General features: G+C 38.1%; 1 protein-coding gene across 3 annotated transcripts in view; it reads right to left on the reverse strand.

The window, feature by feature from the left end:
• Window positions 1-24,835, reverse strand: part of igsf21a (immunoglobin superfamily, member 21a) — a 192,030-nt gene that overhangs the window by 145,727 nt on the left and 21,468 nt on the right. The window contains exon 1 of one of the 3 annotated variants that reach the window (XM_026167144.1): window positions 1,976-3,301. The exons of the other annotated variants lie outside the window; for them this stretch is intronic. Within the exon in view, the coding sequence (XP_026022929.1) occupies window positions 1,976-1,991 (16 nt within the window). The 5' untranslated portion in view covers window positions 1,992-3,301. Of the gene's footprint in view, window positions 1-1,975; window positions 3,302-24,835 lie in introns of those variants that run through there. 3 annotated transcript variants of the gene reach the window in all.

Here is a 24,835-nt window from a genome sequence, read left to right on the forward strand (position 1 = left end):
ACTCGCTAGGGTATCAGTAACTGTTTGTGCATTCAATCTGTAGACCTCTGCATCACCTAGGGTTGTGAGCAATGGCAGGAAATGAGGGAGGAGAATGTGGAAAAATGACCATTCTGAATGTCAAATGGCCAGATTTGAGAATTGTATCCCACATGCAGGGAACATAAACTGCAGACTCAATTAATCATAGTGGAATTGCTACTGTTACAAGGAGGCAGTTTTTTTCAGTGACTATTCACAGCACCTCTGCAATGGTTTGCTCTTGTTCTATCCACTTTGAAGCCTCACTCAACCACTCTAGAAATGCAATCTTCCACGGGCAGTGATGTTTTTTTATTATTATTATTATTATTCTTTCTTTACTCAAACCATTTTAATGTTGAGGCCAGAAAGAGGAGATTTTCTTGATGTCCCAAAAGGTAAAAATAGGAGGAAGAAAAACTATTGCCATAGTGACCTCAATTAAGACATCTACTATTGAGTTTGCCTGACAAACATAACCTGCAGGGTTGTACTGGTGCCTCAGCCCAGCTTTCTGGTATTGTATTATACATTTCTATTAACTCTAGTGGCCCTCAAAACGAGTCTTTCTAATTTGTATCATCATCTTTTTTTTCTTTTTTTGCTCATGGCAGTGTGTATTGTATGTTGTACTTCATAAAAATCAAACAATTGTGTGCGAGGCAGAAAATAGATATTCTGTCATCTATCTAGCTTCATTTAGTGGAGTGGAGGAGTCATGGTGAGTATGATGAAATGAAAAACTACAGTGCATAATCTTCAATCTATTCTCATACAATTATCATACAGAGCAATAAATGGACGTGAGAAAGGATCCTATTCTCCGAAAAATAAAGTTGTAATGTACAAGGTGTAACTGTTACAAAACATTATAGTGTGGCAAACTTTAAAGGAAGTACACTAGAGAGGCTACATAAATCCTTCTCTCTATCATAAGAGGTTCCAAAGGTTTTGTAAGTTTAACAGTAAAGAGCTGTGTTCATGGACAGAGAATGATCAAAGTGATAATTGAAAGAAATCTGCTGGGTCATGTAGCTCCTATTCTTTTTTTTCTCAGAAATATCAGCTCAAGTTCAATATACTAAATGCTTTTTTTCATCCAGCATAGTTCAATTACTAGCAGAGAATTACTTAGATATATAATATCAAGTGAAGCTCTGTGACTAGACTGCTGTGATGTCCCCAGGGATTTCACTACTGCTGCCGTCTGCCCGAAAGCTACCTGGACTCTGAGACCATCCACCTGTTAGCCCAGTGCATGAGCACCAATCTGGCTGTTGCACAGTGTAATCTATAGGTGGTTATTACATCAAAAAGCCTTAAAGGTGAGTGGGGGTTTGTTCATCACTCAAGAATCAAGCAAACTGGAAAGAGGGATAAAAATGAAACTCACATGCTGATTTATCAGCACAGTGGTTAGGATTAAAGGACTGCCAGTCCCCTGCCTGTATCACCGACCTACTGCCTGCATGCTTTGTCTCAGCAGCTTTTAAACCCCCACTGTCTCCCAAGACGTGCACCATCACTTTAGTAGAATCAACCCATCATCTGATCACGTTGCTGTAAAATTGTGCCGCGACAAGATGCACAAGCCTTTACGCAGTGATCTTACTCACCATCGGTGTAGATGAAATGGTGCGGCGCACATCTGTGAACATTTTTTCCCTCTTTTTCCCAGTTCAACCTTTACTGTCAAACAAAGGAGAAAGGGGACACGCCCAAACCCAATTACAAGGTTTGTGTTGTTTAGAGGGCTGAGTATGAGTAGACCACTGGTTGACTGCTGATAAAGAAAAAAAACAAAGCAGCACTTTCCACCCCCAGCTTCATTCATTTTCTGGGTTTTTTTCTCTCCTTTTAAACAGCCATTTTAGCACTACTGTGCTTTTGTACCATGTGGAATTGCATCCCCGTTGTCACACTAAAAGCCATATAAAGTAAATACTCAGCTCACCATCAGAAAAATTCATTGCAGGGTGGGGTGGCAACTAGACCTGTATTAAAACTGCCAGAAGAGGAGACAGCTGTCCCAGCCCACGTTCTTATGTGATCTCTGCTTAGGGAGCAGGCTGGTATTCCAAAGCCTCATCTGAAAACAAATTAAAGAGGATTAGAGGCTGCCACTGCAGCTCGTCTCCTCTCCGTTCTGGGGAATAGAGTGTCCTGCTGGCCAAAATGGTGACCTTCACACTGACTTCCTGTCCTGTGTACAGGTGCTCTACAGCAAACATTAAGTTTGTGATATGCCGTCAGCAAAAAGGTCACTGTATGCTTAGATGTTGGGAGGACTGCATGGCCTGTAATATAAATGTGTTAAAATTTCAAAAAGTTAATCTGTTTAAAAATCACAGCGCAAAAAAGTATTGTTTGTGTTTTGCTGTTGTGGTCTTGTATCCCTTCACCCTGCATTTGAAATTAAACAATCACTGTGAGGTGCTGAGTCTCCACATCCACATTAGATGAGTGCTGTAGGAATTGTAGGATTATCCCTAATGCTCTGTCAGTCCTACATTGCAGCCATCATCATACAAAGCTTTTAGTATATTTCTACATGCGGTGTGGTCACTGCCCATTGAAATAGTTGGTCTGTTGTGTCGAGGTTAGGTCATCTTACTTGTTACTTGAACAAGTACTGGCATTAAACACAACAGATGTTCAGGACTTCATATCCTGTCTCAGTGCTACTGCTTGAAATTATGACCAAAACTAATGAGTTTCTCACTAACCTCAGCTTTATCTCCTGTTCAGTGGTAGGGTTTGCGCACTAAAACCTGCAAAACTATTAATAATATCTCAGCTAAAGATCTGCATTTTAACATCCTGGTGACTGTATACCAAGACAGAGACTGGCATATCTGCTCTTCATTGCTGTATCAGCTTGAAAAATATTGTTATATAATCCAAACACAGACTGCAAAGACATGGCAGAAAACAGACAACTCAATAGGGCTCACTGAAATAGTTTAGAATTTTTTTTCTTACTCACTTTATCCTGTACTGAATTACTACTTTACCCTCAGAAGCACTTTGGTGCACTTGCAGTTGGGAGGTGCACAGGTTAGCGTCAGTACCTGAACCAAGGGCATTGTTGCTGATTGAACAGGCACTGTTTTTGATCGTCTGTCAATATTTTCCCCCTGTGGTTTCAGTTACACCAAGCATTAATTGCTTCATTAATTCTGGTATCGTGTATAATTATGCTGTCATTTTACCCGCCTATATGTCCATTCCCAGTGTTGGGAAGGTTACTTTTAAAATGTATTCCATTACAGAATACAGAATACATGCCCCAAAATGTATTCTGTAACGTATTCCGTTACGTTACTCAATGACAGTAACGTATTCTGAATACTTTGGATTACTTAATATATTATCATGCTTTTTACAACAACGTGAATGTACTATTGCTGTGTGATTTATTACTATTACTGAAGGTCCGCGACTCCGAACTGTAGTAAAGGGACCTCTGACTAATGCGGCGGGGTCCCTGTCGGCTCGTAGCCGAAAAATAGCTTTACTTTGTTGTGTGGGTCAACTTTTCTTGCGAGAGACAGAGAGAGGCGTTGAAAGGCTGCTCCAACGGAACTTATTGTTTTCGGAGGAAAACACGAACACTGTGTACAGTCGAGTCTTAATAGCTTACTTACAACTGGGCTCGTCAGGCACTCTTCTTGGCTGCAGTGGTTATTATTATATTTACATGCTTCCAGCTCCCGTTTTTCCTCGATGGCAACTCATACCTTTCCACTCCCCTTTTTCTCCCTCCTCGCGCTCACAGACCCATAACGAGTATGGCAGTCCATTCTCCCTGCAACACGGACTACACTGCCCATGATGCTACATTCTTTAGAGCTATGCTTGTAGCATTCTGTCTGTTAGCTTAGCACAACAACAACGAAAAGGCGCTCTCTCACCCAGGAAACACACAGTCGCAGAGAGAGAGAGAGAGCGTCGCCCTGTAACCATGGCAACCGTAACGCTGCCGCCTGGAACAACAGAACGTAGCTGTCAAACAAAACCCAAACAGTCCTGACCCACGAAAAAATGAAACAGGAAAGTACCGCCGTGTAATCCATTTATTTCAACAAAGTAACTGTATTCTGAATACCACCTTTTTAAACGGTAACCGTAACGGAATACAGTTACTCATATTTTGTATTTTAAATACGTAACGGCGGTACATGTATTCCGTTACTCCCCAACACTGTCCATTCCCACTGCCAGCTAGTGGTAGATAGGGCAGTCAAAGAAGTCACAGTGTCTATCCTGCGGCTATTTCCCTTTGGTCATACATATAAATACAAATTTCACTGGAAAAATTGAGTCATTAAATCAGCTAGGGGCCACTGACAGTAAGATGAATGCCAGGCTCCACAAATCAGACTAAACATATTGTGGATATTTATGATGAAACATAAATGAAAGAACAGTACACCAGATCTATGTGAAACCGTTCATTAAATTGATGCGCAGATACGTTCATACATCTCTGATTATTGATACACTGCTGATGCCCCAGTGTCAAACATTTGAAAGTTCTCATGCCTCAAATTGCGGCTTATTCAGAGAAAACACTGCCATAAACTGGAATGACTCAACTATCCCTTGGATCACCTGCTCTTTTTTAAGTGCTTTAGCAGGAAGGCTGAATGGAAGAAAATGATAGAGAATTACATTTATAGTTTCACTGAAAGTGCACAAGACTAAAAGTAGATTTAAGGGATTTTCCCGAATTTCACAAATTCATCTAATCTAACAACATCCATTATGATTCTCAGTTATTCTTCTAATGGTGCACTCCTGCATGCTTTATTGGGTTGCTTTTTACAATTCCCTGCTTTGAGCTGATGCACTTCTGTAGTGAAATGAAAGCGTATAAAGAAATTAAAGTTAGAGAAGCACAAGGTTAGAGAGCACAACCTATGAGTGAAGGGAAGTACCAAGCATTGGTATTCATAGCTGTCCCTCCATTTTGGATCACATTTAGTACTTGGCTGCAGCCAACTGCAGCTCTGACACATGCACATCTCCCCCTCACAGTGTTTGTGAAAGAGCTACTGTGTTAATTGGGATAAACTGTGTTAGGGAGGGGAAATTAATGCATGGCTGTAAACGGGCATAGATGAATCACATCTGTCAGGTTAATTTGATCAAAGGATAGGTGCAGTGCATGTGTATGTACTTTTATTTCTTGTGCACATTTGCTAAGCTGGGCAACAAGCTCCACTCAGTGGAAATTACTTCTGTTAGCCATATTGCATATCACACTATACTAGTATGTGTACTACTTACGCTAACGGTGTTTTTGTTGTCTACTTAAAGTCTATGTGGCCTGATGGTTTGTTTGTTTTTAATATAAAAATTAAGGCTAAGCGGAGGGATTTGAGTGACCTGTTAAATGATTTGGCAAAAAATGTAATTAATAATCATGGAAACCTGCAATAAAACTCATCAGCAGGGTCTTCAATCAAATATTAAAATTTTTTGATATAGTAGCAATGCATTATTTGTTTAAAAGACCACATTTACATCTGCATCAGAAGCCTAAGCCAACATTATCTATTTTTATAGATTTCTTTTTTGCCTAAGAGATAACTGAGCCTTGGAAAAGTCAAGGTAAAGTCCTCTGTTAACCACAAGAGAAGCTGGATCAATAAGTCATATGAAAGCCATCAAAATATCTTTACTTACCCTCTAGCAACACAACCATCAGTCCCAGCTGCTATATTACAGTACTTTTATTTGTTGCTTGGCTCCATCTCACTAAATGTGTCCACACAAACATTCACACACGTAGGGATCCATATTGGTAAAAATAAATAAATACATCAAATACAAAAAAAAAATCAAATGAATGTTTATTTTAACTCCCTTTTAAGGCTCTTTTTAACTTACAGATGGCATCATGAAGCCAATCAGTCCTGACAATTCTTCGACATGTTTAGCAGCATATGGCGTTAAACCTCAACCTGTTCAGTCAGCAATAACTTGGACTTGATTAATTAATTAATGGGTCTGTTCTGTTGAAATAGACCTGCTTAATAACTGCTTTATTGTACCTAACCAAGGAATTTTGATCCAAATTGAAAGAGGCAGGGGCACTCCGGTGCAAAAATCTCAATGAGAAATGTAAATTATTTTGGAGTTAAGTAGAAATGATGAGCAAATGTGTGTTGGGACTGTGAAACTGTATCGCTGTGAATCCTGATGAAACAATTGGTGCGGTCCAAATCATAGCTATGTAATCATCTACAAAAACAAACCTCGTCTGTATAAAATTTTGCCTCAGCATATATTTACTAAATTGGGTAATGGATTTGGTCATTCACAATCACTGTATCAAGTACATTTGTTTTATTATAACTTTAAAAAAAAAATCACAAAAAACAGAAAATGACTTTGTGGCTACAAGACTCAGCCAATTCAATTTGAATCCAATAATTGTGTGATGGTGTGATAAAAATGAAAATCATCACAATCTGGACAGCTCAGACTGCAACTGTCCCTTACTTGGGTGAGTATAGCTGTAAATAGAAAATAGCTTAAAAGTTTTCTTTACAACAACTTCAAAAGGCAATATTATTTCTGACAGCTCCTTTCACGCCTCCGAGAAGGCAATAATTGTGTGTAGCGAGTGCGATGAGAGAATTTCAGCCACAGAAGACAGGTACATGTGTCACACAGATAGAGGCTGCTAAACGCTTGGATACTTTTTTCTGGTTACTGTCTCAGTTTGGTTTTTTTTGTTACTTGTGTTTGTGCATCAATTATGTATCTTTTTTCAGACGGTTAAAAAAATTATTGAATTTGTTTCAGATGTTGCATGTATACATTGTATATACAACATTGTATATTCAGATGTTGTATATATACATATATCAGAAAAAAAAACAAGAAAAAAACCCCAGTTCTTTTGCTATTGGTGAGAAAATATGCAGTGTTGCTAATTGCCAGAAAGGTCAGGGTAAATTTCTCAGGATTGCTGTGTTCCAGAATCATCTGTGCTCGTCACTCAGCACTGTGACAGACGGATACCATCTCCACGTACACCAACACTCACAATATTTTCTATTCGTTATTTACATAAATTCATCTACAAAACACTCCTGTACACATGACTGGACAATACAAATGATGTTTTTTGCATGTCCACTCATAACTGTTAACTGTGTGATAACTTTTTTCATACCATGGGTCTTTTTTTTTTGTCACTTTTCATTTTTCAATCTTATGCTAGGAGTAAGCATGATTGTTTAATCACAAACCAGCAGAGGAGGGGATGATGACTGTTTGAGGGGCAGAGTAATGAAGGTATAAAGCTAAATGATGGAAATCCCTGCTGTCACCCACTGTCCCTGCAGCATGTTCACAAAGGATGCTCATCTGTGTTATCCTCACACCTTAGCAAAGCTGTCTAAATAAGGAACACGAAAGACATCCTTGGCAAAACCCTGAACTTGTCCACAAGGTCGGCTATCCCCCCGGGCTGTGTGTTACTATCATGGGGGTCTGGCGCAGTCAGGTGTGAACATCTGCACTTAGGGAGCCTGCACTTCTGTAAGGCACTTGCACTAGAGGCAGTGAGAACTAGACCGAGGCTTGACAAGACTCTGTCTCTTTTTGACAAAATTTTGACAAGGCAATAGAGAAATTCCTAACACATTTCTGAGAAAACAGCATTGGCTGTTTCTGTCAAACCATGCCTTTAATCTATACACATCATTTCAGTAAAGGGGTTTAACCTATAAAGACAGAAGAAGCATGATTTTTTTTGTGTAGGCTACAGGACAAGGATGGCACAAGAATAAAGACAATCACTACATCTGCACAAATAAAGCCTAATTCAACTCTATGTACAACTGAGTTGAAATTACAACAGTTTCAGAGGATCTACAAGGGTATCCTACAGAGAAACAGCAGGATGGAAATCTGACTGATGTAGGTTTAAAGCGTGGGCCAACATTTTTTAATATTTGAACAAAGATCCATTAAAAAATTTCAGCATCTTGTAATTCAAGTAGTTTGACAGCGACTGAGATTATTGCACTTCATTTAGACTTTAAAAAAGCTAGCTCATGACAAGAAGGAAAGGACACTAGCACCAAATGTTAACATGAAGTGATATGGAAATCACATTTTGTTCATGTTCTAAGTGTAGTATTTAATGTACTCGCATTTATTTTTATGTTTTTGTAAGGATGGAAAAAGTTATGATATGATCTCAAGTGTTCCTTTGTGTCTCAGTTGGCTGGATGAGAATGTCAGAGTGCGTGTTTTATTGACAGCAAGTGACAGGGTTCCTAAGTGCTGTGTTAAACTATAGAAAATAAGATATGAGTAACCACACTTCTGCTAGACCACTGTTAGTGTTACTAAAGAAAAGACAAAGATTCACAGCAGTAGCTTCAGCCAAGACTCATATGAGATCTGCAGGCATCTTTATGTGCTGTATAATGTGGTGTTGTTGAGCATCTACTTAGCTGTCTAGAGTGCAAAACAACTGTAGCAGTGTGCTTATCTCCTGTGAATGTTTGTTTGGTCATTTATTCACAAAGCTCAAGGTGCATGACCAGGCTTTTTGTTTGTCAGAAAGGAGACAAACAGGAAAGCTAATGGAGTTTGTTTTTTAAAGTTCCTTGCTGTTTTGCATCAGCCCATGTGGAATCAGTACATCTATTTGCCATTCCAATGACACAATGCTTGGACATGAATTTGCTGCCCTCAATATATCAATTTTCATGTAAATCACACAAAAGTAGAGGGTGCTCTTCTAAAACCAAAAAACACCCCTAATGTGCACATTTCTCCTTCGTGGTCTTGACTTTACCTAAAGGAAAACGTGATTAAAAAAATTTAAAATTTGCTTCCAACTGGAAAGTTCTTCACAATGTGCTGATTCTCAAGTGTTAGCGCATTATTGCAATAATACAGTGATGTTTGGAAAACTATGCAGCTGTGTGACATTGCTGACGGTTACCAACGGATCCTGTTACACATCTTTTCTCTTGTCAATCTGTTTCATTCCCCTGTCTACAATGACACTATTCACATACAGCTGTCTGAATGAAAAATGTTCTGCATTTTCAAGCCTCCTGTTAGTAAACGTATTCATTTGATTTTTCATCTAATTATTATTCAATGATGGCCCCACACCCCCAATGACAGGTGATATCCAGTGTCCCAAATATCAATGTTAATGTCGCTCACCAGCTACAAACACATCACAGTGACTCCTGGGCTTTAATATATTATCTTGTGAGCTGTCAAGTCCAGGGTCTGTAATAATGTGACAGCGGCTCATTGACTTTTAATGGGATGCAATTTGAGCCGAAACTCAGTGTTTAAAGCAGCAACGTGGAAGATGACAGCAGAGCGAGGGCCATCGATTCCCTTAACTTGTGATGTTTCCTTGGCTTTTAAACATGGTGGTAGGAGGTGAAAAAGGGAAACTTTCAGTGGAGCTGTAAATCCTCACGATGATGAGGAAGGTAACGCAAAGATGTAGCAAACTCAACTATGCAAGGAGAGAGCCGTCAAAGTCATTCAATGACAAGAAAACAGATGCAATAAATACTAGCTTTGAGGAGATGATGACAAGGAGCTGTCCAATATACCCGTCACTCAGCCACACGTTTAGTTTGTAAATGTTGTACATGGATGTGTGAACTATGGATGAACTGAGGAGGTATTTTTTATGCTTGGATGAAGAAGAAAATGATATAGGGATTGCTGGTGTTAGATGATGAGGGTGGTATAAAAACAGGGCCATTCTGACATTGCAATTTCTGACATTCATAATGCTTAAAGGACACAGTGAGCATCCAGCGTCCTCCTCCCCTGTCGTTTTATGACAAGCTCAGACACTCCACAATCTGGTGGCGCCCAGGTACCATCACTCCAGCCATTATCTTGCAAAACCTATTCCATTTGACCTCTGCGGTTGATGTACGTTATTCACGACAGGAAGAGCTCCAACGTGCACCTCAATTCTGGTGAAGGAGACAGAGGACCTAAAGGGAGCATGAGTGAGTGAGTGGCAGACAAAAGGTGGACGGCAGAACGAGAAGGAAGCCAGGACAGAGCCAACGACCAGAGATGTGTAGACAAAGAGAGACAAAGTGATGAAGAGATTAACAACTGAAGGGAGAGAGATCACATGCAGTGAGTTGTACTCCTCCATTAAATACCGTGGTCACCTTCAAACAAAAATAAAATGACCGCTGCGTGTCTCCACCCCATGGCCAACACCCCTCCTGCTTCCTCACTGGAGCATAAGTAAACCTCTAATGAGCAGGAAAAAGCTTCTGTGTAGTGGGCAAGATGAATAGATACAAGAGGCTACTTTGCACAGCGATGCTAGGGCAGTGTCTATCTCTGTGCTCCACAGAAGCGAGCATTCTGTTGAGTCCTTCGGGACCAAAAGGGCCTAAGAGGCCCTAATTATATCATTCAACTAATTATCCACAAAGCTGTTGTCATGGATAGCCATTTAGTTTGGGTGAAAGCCTCAATAGCAACAAAGAAGCAACTTTAAAGAAAGGTATGTGCCACTAGAATGAAAGCCTTTGACAAGATTTTTTTTTTTGTGGCACCTACAACACAAACAGATAATGCTTACGGAAACGGTTACACTCCTTTGTTTATAACGTATTTTGCCAGAGGGAGTTCAAATGAGCAATGCTGTTCATCTACAAAACATGGTGTGTGAACGGCCTTAAACCTTAAATAGGTTTGTCTAGTGCCAGGGACCTTAAAGTCCCTGGCACAATGTTATATTTAAATGTGCCTCTATGCAATAGCACGCTTAATATATGAGACAGGTTTTCCTCTTGTGTTAGCATAATAAAAGGGTGCATGACCATAGCAGGGGGCTCTAGTGGTTTTACATAATTCAGTTAAGTGTCAGGATAAATGTGGGACAGCCTTTCTTATACAATTCTTTTGACAGTATTTTCAAGTGGTTCAGCATTTCTCCTGACAGGGAGCGAATCTTTCTGCTGTTCATACCTTCATCTTCTCTGTAAAACTCCTTTTAAAATTTAGGGACAGGACAGGGGACGGGCCTATCTTTCGAAGCACTGAGCAAAAGTACAATTCACCAATCCGCAGGGTGAGCAATAGAATAATTGCAGCTACTGTCTTGTGATTTATTACAGGTGATTATTTTCTTACTCGCCACTGTATCTTTTATGAAAAAGTGAGACGGTCTTCCTTATGTAACAGAGGAGCGCAGCATTGTATGATGTTTATTTACAAGATCCTACTGTAAAGAAAGACTGCCTCCCTACCTCTGTTCTTGGATTAAATTTAAACACACTGCTTACAATGTCAGGTCACAGGACTTTTTAACATTAGATGCATCTCTCATTCAAACTGAACCTTTAAAAACTGGATCTGCTGCCTACAAATGGAACAAGCTAAAAAAAACATAGGGGAAAGAAAACATTGTGTTTGAACTTTGGAAGTACACTGAAGAATGTATGTGGAAAATATCTGTATTAAACAAGCCTACACACATACCTATGTAAGATTGCAGAATCCTTTTCCCTGAGTTGCTAGTGATTTCTAAGTAAAAGCCTGCAAGTTTCATTCATTTTAATTATATTTCATGAAGAAAACCAAAGAGAAGGAACACTTATGGGTTTTCTTTCTATGAAAAACATGGTTTTAATAATCCCGTAGACATATGTGTATATGCAAATATGTTGATATGTTTTTAAGCAGCAACAGCCTGAAATAGAGAACTTGAATTTAAGCTGAACTTTACTGGTTTGCAGATTCAACATAACAGTAAAACAAAAAAAGAAACAAAAAACATATGGAGCTAACTATAAAAGATGGACATGGCAATATTAACAACACCCACTTTTTAGTAAAGTTTAGTATTTTGGCCACCATCTTCATGTTTTGAAACTTAACAAACGGATGGTTTGACTGAGAAAGCTCCAAGCAAAAACCCAGGAGCAAAAACAAGGTTAAGGAGATCGTCTAGAAGGGGGTGTAGGTCTGGTGTCCAGGCTAAAAGGAAAAGTGCCTAAAGTGCCCGACAGAGGGGATTTTTCCTGCTCCATGGTAGAGAACGTCTCCGGTATATGGTACCAGTTCCCCTCCAGGACGCGGAAAATGCCGATCGGTTACCGCCTACCCGACTTTTCATCACAGGCGTACAGAACGATTACCTGGATCGGCATCATGTCTGGAGATTTTTTCACCTTGGCCTGTCACTCTACAAGACCACAGTTCCACAGCTAGGGGTACCAGGAGACTACGTCCTCACTCCAGGTGTCTGCTGTCAATTCCCCGTCAATCAGTTGTTGATGACATCAGCCTGTCACCTCTGCTTCAGATCGCTCTCCTAAACGCTCGCTCCATAGCCAACAAATCATTTGTACTGAATGACTTGAAATTATCAATCAATGAGGTCTGCAAATTTCCAAAAGCCAAATGTTTTATTTGATTTTGACCACAAACTCATTACTTCCCTTACTTAGGTCACAATTCAAGTGATCACTAGGGTCATTTTCAAAGGAATGATCATGATTTCTTTATCAGTAGAAAGAAAGCAGATTCAAAGCACTTTTTCAGAAACAGGTTATGCATTAGTTATTTTATATAAAGTCTGTGCTGGCTCCTTGGTACTTGTATATTTGGGGCCACAGTTTTCTTCAACTGAAATGTTCTCTTCATTTTCTTCATGAAAAATCTAGAAATCTGTTGATCTGATCAAGAATATTGCTGTTGTCTAATGCTAACGAACTTCTGTGTAAAAATAATTCTAAAGTTAGATTTTTCCGACATTAGAAAAACAGGGCAGACACATGTCCAGACAGATAAAGCATCATAATTTAGAAATTCCAAATACCCCGTTGGTGGTCCTCAGGACATTAGCTGGTGAAATTTCTGACTAGTCAGGCTGTATATGTATTAATGTTTATGCTACTTATTGGTTTTGTGTATTAGCTGGATTTTGTCAAGCATAAAAGAGGCCCATATTGTGTCATCAACAACATTTCCTACTTTTGGACGATTTACCCTAATTGGGTAAAAGCCTAAGCTGATTAGACATGTAGAATATCGAAACAAATTTTAGACTTACATTCTGATGTTTCATTTGCAAAGCTACACTGGGCTTAACTCAATTAAATGGGTTAGGTTCTATTTGCTTTCTTTTAATAATTTGTCTATAAATCAGTAAATTATAAACTAATATTTAGAATTACAGTGATACAGCTTTAAACCTTGGAGATTCAGATTATCAAACCATCTAGATAGTGTTTGAAAGGAACAGTGTGTGACAATGATTATTATACAAGAAGATTATTATAAAAGTTTAAAGATTGCATAACAGTTGGATTGTGGCATGAAGCGTGGCAGTGGTAAAAGTAATTGTCTTGCATGAGCAATGACTTCTTCTTCTTTTTTTTTGATGAATCTGCTCAGTGCTGAATAGCTCGAGCTTCCACACTAGCTGATGCTAACTTATTGTTGTTGAATGCTCTGTGGTTAAGAGTACATTCTTTAAACCAACTGCCATGTAAAAAAAATAAGAAGAAATAAAAAAACAAGGCCTGTGAAGGGAGAATTTAACATTACAGCCACTAAGTTATGGGGCTCCTAGCCTGAAAAGGTGGTGTGTATTCATCAAGGCCAGCAAAAAACTAGAGGAAGAGAGTGGTTGCTTGAACTCAGTGATGGATTAAGCTGTCTGACGCTGCTCATGACTCATATAGAATAATCATCGTTTAGACCAAGAGTCTATAGTGCATTACAATTCCATGCTGAGAAATTACTTATACAGTAAGCCACTTGGGCAGAAGATTATTGAATTTATCTGTAACCATCTTAGTTTGTGGCTGTGCAGAATATTTGTATACAGGATTTCAAATAGGTAAGCAGTCGAGGTGCTATGCTGATGTTACTGATATGCTGATATGATATGATGACTTGTTTAAATGCTTTAAAAGGGGGAAAAACAAAGCATTACTAGAGTGTTCTGCTCAAAATGTTTGCATGGATGTACGATTTAGAATTGTTAAAATGGCCACAGTTTACTTTTCGGTATGTTCAAAATGCCATCGGGTTTGCCCAAGTGTAAGCAAAGTTTACACTGAACGGACAAATGAATGTAATGAACAGATAACAGATAATTGAAGCTCCACTCACTATTAGCCACTATCCAAAATAGCATCTTCAGATGCCATGTTTGCAGAGCAGTGAGCCGGAAATGATGATGCATTACATTACTGGCCACTCAGGACTCCCTGAAAAACCAATGGCTTTTTCAAGGCATACACAAAGGTCTATTATAATAACCTGCTTTAGATAGCACACAACATGAAGCAAGGATTCTGATAACACTGGCCACTGGAATTGATTAATTGAGTCATTTGACATGTCTGCTCACTTGCCAAAAAGCAGCTTTTTTGCTGCGTCTCCAAGGAAATCACTCTTAACTAAAGTTAATAGGCTGGAACACTTTGGGAGTTAGTGGTGCGAGTCCACATTTAAACATCTGCCAATCAATCAGATGGTATCCTCTTGAAGGCGCAGTGTCCTACCTAGGCATTGTTTATGGTATATAAAGACATTGACATATCTTGATGTGACTGACAGGCCTCTGTGAAGATGTGATCATTCCTAACGATTAGTACCACACTCATTCACATTACCACGCCACCCAACGAGAAACCTGATTGGGTGACAGTGACTGAAGACAGGACGATAGAACAAGCAGAATTTCTGTCTTCGTGGACTCTTCATACCTATGACAGCCATGACAGCTACTCTACTTATATGGCCTAATAAGGAGACTCAACACCAGCATGTGACACTTGCTGAAAAAGTGAGCACAGTGAAATGCATGGCCTTTTCTGGCATCTTTGGGAGCTTGACATTTTTGTCACTGACTTTTGGAAGGGTGTGTGTTAATAAATTGCAGTATGGTTTCGAGCCATGTTCATTTTATCAGTAAAACGATGACATTTTTTAAACTGCAGAAACTTAGCTGATTAAAACTATCTATGTATTTTTAACAGAAGATTAAACAAAATCCATAATAATGTAAGTGTAAACATACACCATTATACAAACATCTCAAATACTACATTGATAGAATATCAGACAATTTACAACCACAAAGCAAGAAAAACTAGTAATTAAGAACCAAAGACAATATATAGGCTGCCATGTAGCAGCATTACTAAAAATGTGAAAAAATATCATAATTCAATACCCACATAGTCTATATTCATTACAAAATCAGATAGATAGCTAGACTGACAAATTGGTAGTTGGGAAGGTGGATCTTAACCAGAAGTATTGTGGAACCAACTCAGAACCAAGTGGATATGCCGCATACACGAACGCATTCATGTTTGTTGTTTTAAAATGAATGAACTGAACCGATAAAGACAGGGTAGGGATAGATAATGAAGCTATGTCCTGATGTGCTTTAAAAATAGATTTTAAAAAGTTTTTGTAGAAAAGATTTCTTGACTTGTTATTGACTTGAGTTACAACTGTTCTATTACCTTAATTCACCTGCAAAAGTGCAACTAAATATTTCTTTAGGGTTTTTAAACTAGCTAGGAGTTTCTTTTAATCACCACATATTAGAACCTAATTTTCACAAGAATATGCAGTTAGTTTTTCAATTACATAATGCCAACAGACCTAAATTAATCAGTGTGTGTGGCCTGAAATTTAATGACCTCCACTAGATATGGTACTCAGCTGAAGAATGATTCACAAAACGACGTTTTGATGTCAAGCATGTTGCATAAACACAAAACAAAATCAAAAAGTTAACAAGCAGCTGCAGCTGCTTAACTGAACTCATTTAACAATAGCAAAGTAATGTGAAGTGTAGAAGTGAATTCTTATTTCAGTATTTATTAACGGCTAACTATTAGTGTTTATATTTACATATGCATATTTTAAAACTGCTGTGATAACCTACTGAATATACTTCTGGGGTTTTCCCACATCTACCTCAATCTAAGATCTTCCAACTTCTGTTTTTCTTTAATTCAGTCACAGAGGGATCAGAACAAGGAACCTGTGTGTGGCTGTGCTGATGAAATGTGGTAAAGGCACTGCCAAGAAAGTTATCTGGCTTCATCTTCCTCTTTCTTTTAGTTAAGACAGAACCAATACCGCATAACATTACACCCTCACATTATAGCAATTGCAATAACAAAGACCTTTTCCAAGTGTTAATTACTTTTAATTTTTGAAAATGTGGTATTTCTTAATGAACAGGAGAGATTTTACCTGCATTACCAGCATAGTGAGTCTCAAAAGAGTGAGAGTAGGGGGCTATCCCAGCTGACAGAGGGTGAAAGAAGACCCTGCACAGTGTAACTGATATGTCACATTCATGAGACGTGCATTTTTTTTTTGTTTTTTTTACATGGTCATTAGGGGAAGCCCAGAGACAGCAGCCAATTGTATGTTTTTCTTTTGAAGAATGAAATACCATAGTTCACAAAATATTCCGTCTCCAACTGGGGTAAAGTGGATTTTTAACCTCTCCATTTGCAACACTCCATTGTGCTCAAGCACAGCTCATTAATATATCTGTATCATGATAAGCTTCATTTGCTGATCCAAGTACAAGTACGTGAGAGATGGATAGCAGCTGGTTCCATTAGTTCCATTATACTACCAATATAGCTCTCCTGCTGAACTTACTCATGAAAAGATGGCCCATGCTTTCTGGCTACTGAATCATTTAGTATGAGTCTCAGTATAACTTCTCAACGAATAGGTTTGTGTGATTTCTTTAGAACACATTCTCATTACACACTTAGATGAAGCAGTTTGTATTTTACAGAATTTCTAAGAGTTCTAAGAGTTGTGGCAGAGTTGCAAACAAACAGACATGCTCAACTAACATTTGTTGAAATAATGGAATAATGATTTTTTGCGTAGGTAAATAATTGTTAGGTGTCTTTGGCACATTATTCTAAGCCAGGCAGGTTTGTTTACCTGGCAGTCATAAAAATAAGTAGTACATACACACATTCGAGCACACGTTACCTTTGCTGCTTGCATAATAAATTATGTTTATGCCTTCAGCACTGGGTTGATAACACTTCTGTAAATATAGATTGTTCATAGGTAGTATATTACAAAGTCTCAGCTGTGTCTATGTATCTGTGGAGTTTTTGGCTGGGACCAAAAACAGTCTTGCACTTGTGTGCCAGAGTTACAGAAAAACATCTACATTTATTTGCAAATGGAAAAGTTTATCTTAGGAACGAACTTTTAGGGAATGAATGATGAATTTCACAATTTTGGGGGGCTACTGCTGTCAGTGTTGCAAGTTTGTCTCAGACAATTTTATTCAACTGGCAACAGCCACCAAGAGAGTTCATATCAAATATCTGCTCTCCTTATTATTCTAATGATTGCTGTCAATCTTGATGGATTGGTGTATGCATTATCGACCTGAAATTATGTGAGAGAGACAGTCTCAGCATGCATCACTGAAGGAACAGTTTGGCTTTATGGGCAAACCCATTAGCTGCGTTAATCAGGATAAAATGTCTATCTCATCTATTTTCAGTGGCTGACCGCAATAATGAGTCATTAAACATTGTGTTTCAGAGAAATCCATCTCCATCTTGGCCCAAAGATATTCTGAGATGATTCATATTATCTCTTTTTCTCCACCAAAAAAATACTGGATCAGATCAAATATGAAAGAAATCTGCTAAGAATGATCGGCATAGATTAAATAAATCAAAAAAAATGTTTTAAAAGGTTAATCAAGAGGTAAGTATTCATCCTCAGCCTCTTAAGCTTATTGAATCATCACCTACAGAGGACATATTTTTTATATCGTGCCAAGTCACCCTGTGTGGTGGAAGGACTGTCCCTAGCTTATTTAATGCCAGTTTCAATGACATTTGTTGTCCTCTTCTTTGACATTGGCTGTATTTACATGCACACAATCTTTGAGAGACATTTCCTGTTTGAATTAATGTTTTGGAATAACCTTTATCTGACCTCTTGTGACAACGCTCTTGCCTGTGTATCTATTGCTGTATGCTATGACTTTAAACTTCAAATTATCTATATGTAGGCCTTCGTGTCACTGTATGCTGTAATAAAGTATTTGTCCTTTATTCACACACCAAAATTATACACCTTTTTTTTTTTCAAAATTTGTTTTGGCAGCTAAGGCAACAAAATTTCATGAAAGACCAAAGAAGCCAACTTAAAAAATTGGGGTTGGTGTTACATCATCATGGTGACAATGACATCAATGGGTGACAAAATAAAGCATATGCAACCTATGAGTGTTATAAGGTTGAAAAAAACAAAAGAAGCAAAAGGGGAAAAAAAACTTTGATCACCGTCTCCAAGCGAGTGTGAACCAGCTGACACTGACAAGGGGAGCATAAAACTCAATATGACGCTTTTCAACTTGCTGATTAGTGAGACGCCTGAAGCAATCTGCCAAGAAACTTCACCTGTTGCTACAAGGAGTGTGATGTAGTTCTGTCATACCCAGGTGCCACAACCCTAGTCTCATCAGGATGAGTGGTCCTTGGAGTCCTGTGGAACGAGTGGTATGTTGTTAAGTATGCTACAGGGAGCTCTGCCTGTACCAGCTGAAAGAAAAGGAGACACTGAAGGTATTTTGTGGTGAAGCCGACTCCCAATGACTGGGGAGTGTTGAAATGCGCCTTACCTCAAGGATAGGTTAAGAAGTCTACTAGAGATGGCACGATACCACTTTTTTATGTCCGATACCGATACCGATATCATAAATTTGGATATCTGCCGATACCGATATGAATCCGATATAGTGTTTTTTAATCAACAAAACTGTTTTTTAAATATCTTGCTGCATTTTGTATAAGTTCATACTCAAGTTTAAAACAACAACTACACTAAAGCTATTCTGTTATACCTGTATGCAAAAAAAAAATTTCATAGTTCAGCAATACTGATCAATCTAATAAACTTAAACCTACACCATCCTCCCTATTCTGGTATTTTAAAGAGTACTTAGCATAAATATTAAGCAACCTAACTAATAGGGTTCCAACTCCCAGCAACAACAAAAATAAATAAATAAAAAATAGGGAACCACCCCTCACGCTCCACCTCATGATGCTTAATCGACGTAATCAACCTTAATTTGATGCAGTGTGAAAAAAAAATGCACAGAAATCAATTATTTTTCAAGAAATATTAAATAGATTCAACATCTTTCTTCAACAAAATTGCAGACTGCACAGATACCTTCCCAAAGGAAAAAGTACTATAGCTTACTAGGGTATATATATATATATATATATTAGACTTAATAGTTACTATATACAGTAATTGACTTCTATTCATTTTACATCAAATTAAAACTTTGGGTGTCAGATAATTATTTATTAAAAGCTAGACATTTTAAATGAGAATAAGAAAGAAAAGTATGTCTTTGTGCCCCCTTTTCCCTGTTAATGCCCTATCAGCCCCCCTGGCTAAACTTTGCTAGATCCGCCCCTGCACAGTTACCAGCCGTCAGCTACAAAAGATCCTCGAGTAGAAAGTAATATTAAATAAATTCTAACAACAGCTGATCAAGCTTAAACGTGCTGCTGTTGTTCAGCCGCTGGTTTCCTCTTTCTGGTGCAAAGTGGGCCAAAAGCAAACTAGAGACACGGACTCGGGACAGAAAAGCCGATCAGCTGATTGTTAAGCAGTTTCATGATTGAAGTAGCAGCAGGAGAGGCAGTCGTTTGTTAAGCTTAACGCAGGAATGCTTTACAAACATTCAGAGATGGACTTACACACTTGCTTTACTTCTCTCGGGATAACTTTGTCGGAGATGAAATGCCGGGTTGCTAGCGAAGCTCCAAATGCTATCCAGACCACCGACAGGTCCTGCATGCCACAGCCGCTCTATCAGGTGATGCATACTGCTCCGACGTGCTAACGTTCTGAGGTGAGTTACGGCGTGTTGCAAGTTTTGTGAGGTGCTTTCGTGATATTTAATGGATCGGATTACATTTTTTATTTTTCTCCGATATCCGATCCAGTAATTTAGGTCAGTATCGGACCGATACCGATACGTAATATCGGATCGGTCCATCTCTAAAGTCTACAGATAAAGTAGAGGAGGAGGTTCATGTGTCCTAGTGATTTAGAGGTTTGAAAACTTTCCAGAAGTTTAACTGACTTGATGCTATACACTGATGAGCAGTGTAGTATGGGATTCACGGAGTTGTAGAAGGTAATTCAGTGGACAATATATATAAACATAAAACTCACTGGTTGATAAAAACCTAAAAAAAACAAAGTGTTCCTGATAAAACACTTTGACTCTGAGCTATTCATTCTATCTACTGAACACATGCAACTTCGTGCCATATTTGATGGGTGGGGGGTAGGGCCAGATATGGTTTAAATGTTCCTCTGAGCTAAAAGTGTGAGGGAAATAACCCTTGCTTTGATCGCAGAAGTGTAGTGCTTTGAGCATTAAGCTGAAATGCATTATTAGGAATGAGAGGGAGTACATTTTAGATTATAGTCCGGGTCTATACAACAGCATTTTGCTCCCCTGTAAAATAAGAGAGGGCTTTAATCCCAGCTCTACCATACCTATGATGATCGAGTATCTATCAAACCCTCTTGAATTGTTCACTATACATCAGCTGCTGATGTGCATTTTGGCAAGACACCTTTATTTGGTCTCTTTCTGTTAGGTAAAACACCAGAATGTGGGACATGATCTATGGCAGTCATTATAGAGCCACTGGTGGATTTTTTGATGATTTTTTGGGTGAATTAAAAAAATTCATGGGGTAAAATTTTTCACTGTCATATTATTAATTATATTGTTATAATATAAGAGTATGTTTTATTATTATATTAAGAAAGAAATACACCAAAGTCAGATATATCAGTTTGGTCATTGTTGCCAATAGCGACATCTGAAAGAAACACATTATCTTTTTAAGATTACCGCCTTACAGACTCTTTTTGTCTGAATTAGTTTTCTTTTAAAGAAAAAATAACTCAGCTCAAAAGGCAATCAAATTCCGTGGTTGCGGATGAATTTTTGCAAAAAACGTAATCTAAAAAATAAATTAATCTTCGCTTTAAAGACTGATGTCTTTTGTCCATCTTGACAGCCTTTTTTATTCTTTTTTTCTTGACAAAAATCATGCAGTTTTGGAGCAGGAGCTGAGTTGCTTCTGTGCTGGAACTTATTTACAAAGCTTCTTATATTATACGATGATAAGTTTAAAGTAATAAAGCAAAAAAACATCTCAAACCCTAGTCTAAGGAGCTCTGAAAGAAAAACGTCTGGACTTCTTTAAGTTTCTTGAAGCTGTTTCACCTCTCATCGTTTAAAATCTGGGACTCACCACCAATTGCTTTTAGAACTAAAGAAGCTTCTCAGATGAGATGTGAAAAATCTTCAAGAAACCTATAGAAGTCCAGACGCTTTCCTTTCCAAGTTCCTTAAACTACGATAACCTGGATGACAGAGAACCTTCACAGACATCCCAAACCCTACTTCATACCCTACATTGTAGCTCACATATCATTAAAACTTCACCTTTGTCACCATTGTTGACCTTTTTATTTTGACAGGTAAGGTCAAAAAAAGTTGGACAAAAGGTATCTAGTTTAGGTATGTTATGTCACTGCCATTGTTAAGTTATTGTTATGTCATAGTTTAACTATTACTTTGCGTACATGTTGCATATATATAAAACAAACAAATGTTTTACATGTATTCTTAACTCTATAAATTGATGTTCCAAGAGAATATGATAGCAATGACAAAATGATAGTAGACGTCACACTTAACCAGAGTTAATTCAAAGTATCAATATTATGTAAACTGTGGGTGGAGATCTAGAAACAAGTCATTAAGAAAACTCACTATAAATGATTAAGCTGCTTATATAAAAGTGATACATGTGACTAAAGAACATGGACTTCCCATTGGTTTAGCTGCATAACGGAAAGCTGAGACTTCCATGTCGCTCACATGCAATTGCTTGAGATAGCAAAAGGACAGCTAATGATATTCCAAAGCTTCTCCATAAGAGTGATGCTGTATGGCTCCAACTGGCATCATTACAGCATGCTGCATGAAGCAAAATTTAAAAGGAACATGGAGCACTGATACGAATCAGCAAATCAGAACACTGTGGAAAAAAGGAAGAATGGAAATCAAATACTGATATTAAAATCCATGCCCATTTACTGTATATCAAAGTGATTTTTCCAAATGGATTCAAGCTTGGATAATGAGAAATGTGAACGTGACACCGTGTGAGGAATCGTTGCTTATGAATTATGAAAGCTTTTTGTACTGTTTCACATTTTATTGCAGTACAGAACTGCTCAATTATGTTCCTTTAAAAAACATTAAATGGTACAAAGTTTTAATTTGCTTAGTTATGCTACTGTTGTGAAGCACTGATGAGAAATAAAGTTTTTCCATCAAAGATCCAATGTGATTTTTCATAGTCTTGGACATTTAGATAAATGCAATTATAACATACGTAGAGAAATGAATGCTGATAGTTTCTCAGGGTTTTATTAGAAATACCTGTTATTCAGTATTTTTAATGTTCTTTGTCACTTGTCAAAATGCTTCAAGCTTTGAGAAAGGCAGAACTGAACCTGTGGGTCATGACTTTTTATGCAGTATTTTTTAACATGTTAGTGGATAATGGAATTACGATGTGTCTTGTTATTTATTTATTTTCATTTTTTTACATAAAAAGGGCAAAAAAAAAAGGGTTTAGGACACAATGCCCGAGGCAGTGTACTTACTGAAATTCCAAAAACTGTAATTCTCAACAAAATATTCTGGCCTGTTGCAAAAGCACTGTGGATAATATTAGTGCTTCCCAATTTCTCTTAAATGTATTCCTTGCCATAGTGGCTTGAAACAAAATCGGTTCAATCCATATCCAAATGTATATGCTAGAATGTTGATGACTTGATTTATGTAATTTATGTGAATTCATGTAATCTTAAAGTTCACTGTTTTTGTGAATGAATACTCCATACTATTGGTCATTGGTGTACATGTATTTGAAAGGGTCCATAAAAGACAGCAAACCAGGAAACAAGATTTGAATGTGCCATTGAAGTCAACTACCAGACTCTACCTAAACTTTAATCAATAATTTGATGAATATTCCTCAAACAGATGTGTCGAACTGTTTATGTAATTTACCACAATGTTCTTATCTTATAGCCTTCCCAAGCAATAAGACCTGCAGCATAATTCAGCATTTGCTAATACAGAAGTGTTTAAGGCAGCTTCAAAATTCATTTATACATGTAAATGCATCTGGTTAGCCACTTAGCAATATAATGATGGTTAATGAAATCCCTTCTAAGTATATAAATCAAGACCAAATAAAGAACATCATATTAACAAGAACAACAAAATATAGCAACATAATTTATTTCCATTGGCCCCTAGATGAAGTACATTAACAACTCCTAATACAGTGCTAAAGAGGGAGTGATTTATATTCCTTGTACACACATTTGCTTTAACTAACCAAATATGGATAGTTAGAGGTTGAGAGCTGCTTCATAATCCAGCTCAGTTAAGAGACACAAGAGACAGAAATTACACCCCCCCCCCCCCCCCCCCCCCCCTAATGCTGAACTTTGATGTTTGTAGTCAAGTGACAGTGAAGATGTCATGCACTGATGACTTGGAAAAGTTCTCCTGTAAATCTCTATTGATTACCTATTGCTGGCTCTCAGCCACAGAGCACTTGGCAAGAGGTTGATTTTGTCTGGGTGCTGTTCAAAGCAGAAATACATCTGATGATGGAGGAGCATTTTAGGGGGGGCAGACCTAAGATGGTATTTTGGAGTGAGAACAGCCTGCAAAGCCAAACAGGGTAGCTCTGGCTATCCGGTCTTTAAGTGATGACGTGACGAATCCTACTTCCGGGCCTAAAGTAGTCTGTGTTTAATATGGCTTTTGTGTTGTTAACATGTTTAATGTTTTGTATTTTCTTCTATTTAATCTCAAAAAGCTCCTAAAAACTGTCAGTGATCACTGTTGACCTCCCTCGGCTTTTATTACCGCTAATCATTTATTTAAGCTCAGTTTTTAAAACCTTACGATGTAACTACAGCCCGCCCATGCAGCAGTATATGAATGACTAACCTCGTATTGTGGATGGATTCCTCTCAGTTGTTCTCCTGGCTGAAGTTTGGTCCGTTTAGAGCATCCTGCCATGCGATTACATTTGTTCCTGACCACCGAGAACCCTCACGTTAACTTTTATCGAGTGGAAAAAAAGTTAGCTTGTTTATATTATGCTAGCATAGCTGTGTCGCTAGCGGTCACGTAGCACATCATTATATACCAGCTAGCCAAAATTCAGTAACCCTACAAACGTCAATGCTGTTTAGTTTTCTGTCTTCATTTATGTTGGAAGTGCAGAGCTGTACGTTTTAATTTGTTTCCAAAACCCTGCAGTCAGGACATGCTATATTGTATTTAGATGGAAGCTAGCGAGCTAACTTCCTGCTAACTTCTAACTCCGTTAAATGTCATAAATTCTGTTTTCATGGATGCCTGGATGCTAAACTCAATTGTTACACCTGGTAGAGCAGAACGCTGATCATTTTATTAAAGATGAAAGACTTTAGACAGTTTTTCAACTCTCAGTAATGCCACAGTGATCGTTTAATATATGGACCTGCAGCAGAGTTTAGGACCAGACACGGCTAGTGATGCCAGACTTAACGACCGGATAGACCAATGTGTTCCCTGTAGCACATCATTCCAAGTAACACTTGTTCCCAT

Source organism: Astatotilapia calliptera, chromosome 5 (assembly GCF_900246225.1).
Source record: "Astatotilapia calliptera chromosome 5, fAstCal1.2, whole genome shotgun sequence".
Lineage (NCBI taxonomy): Eukaryota > Metazoa > Chordata > Actinopteri > Cichliformes > Cichlidae > Astatotilapia > Astatotilapia calliptera.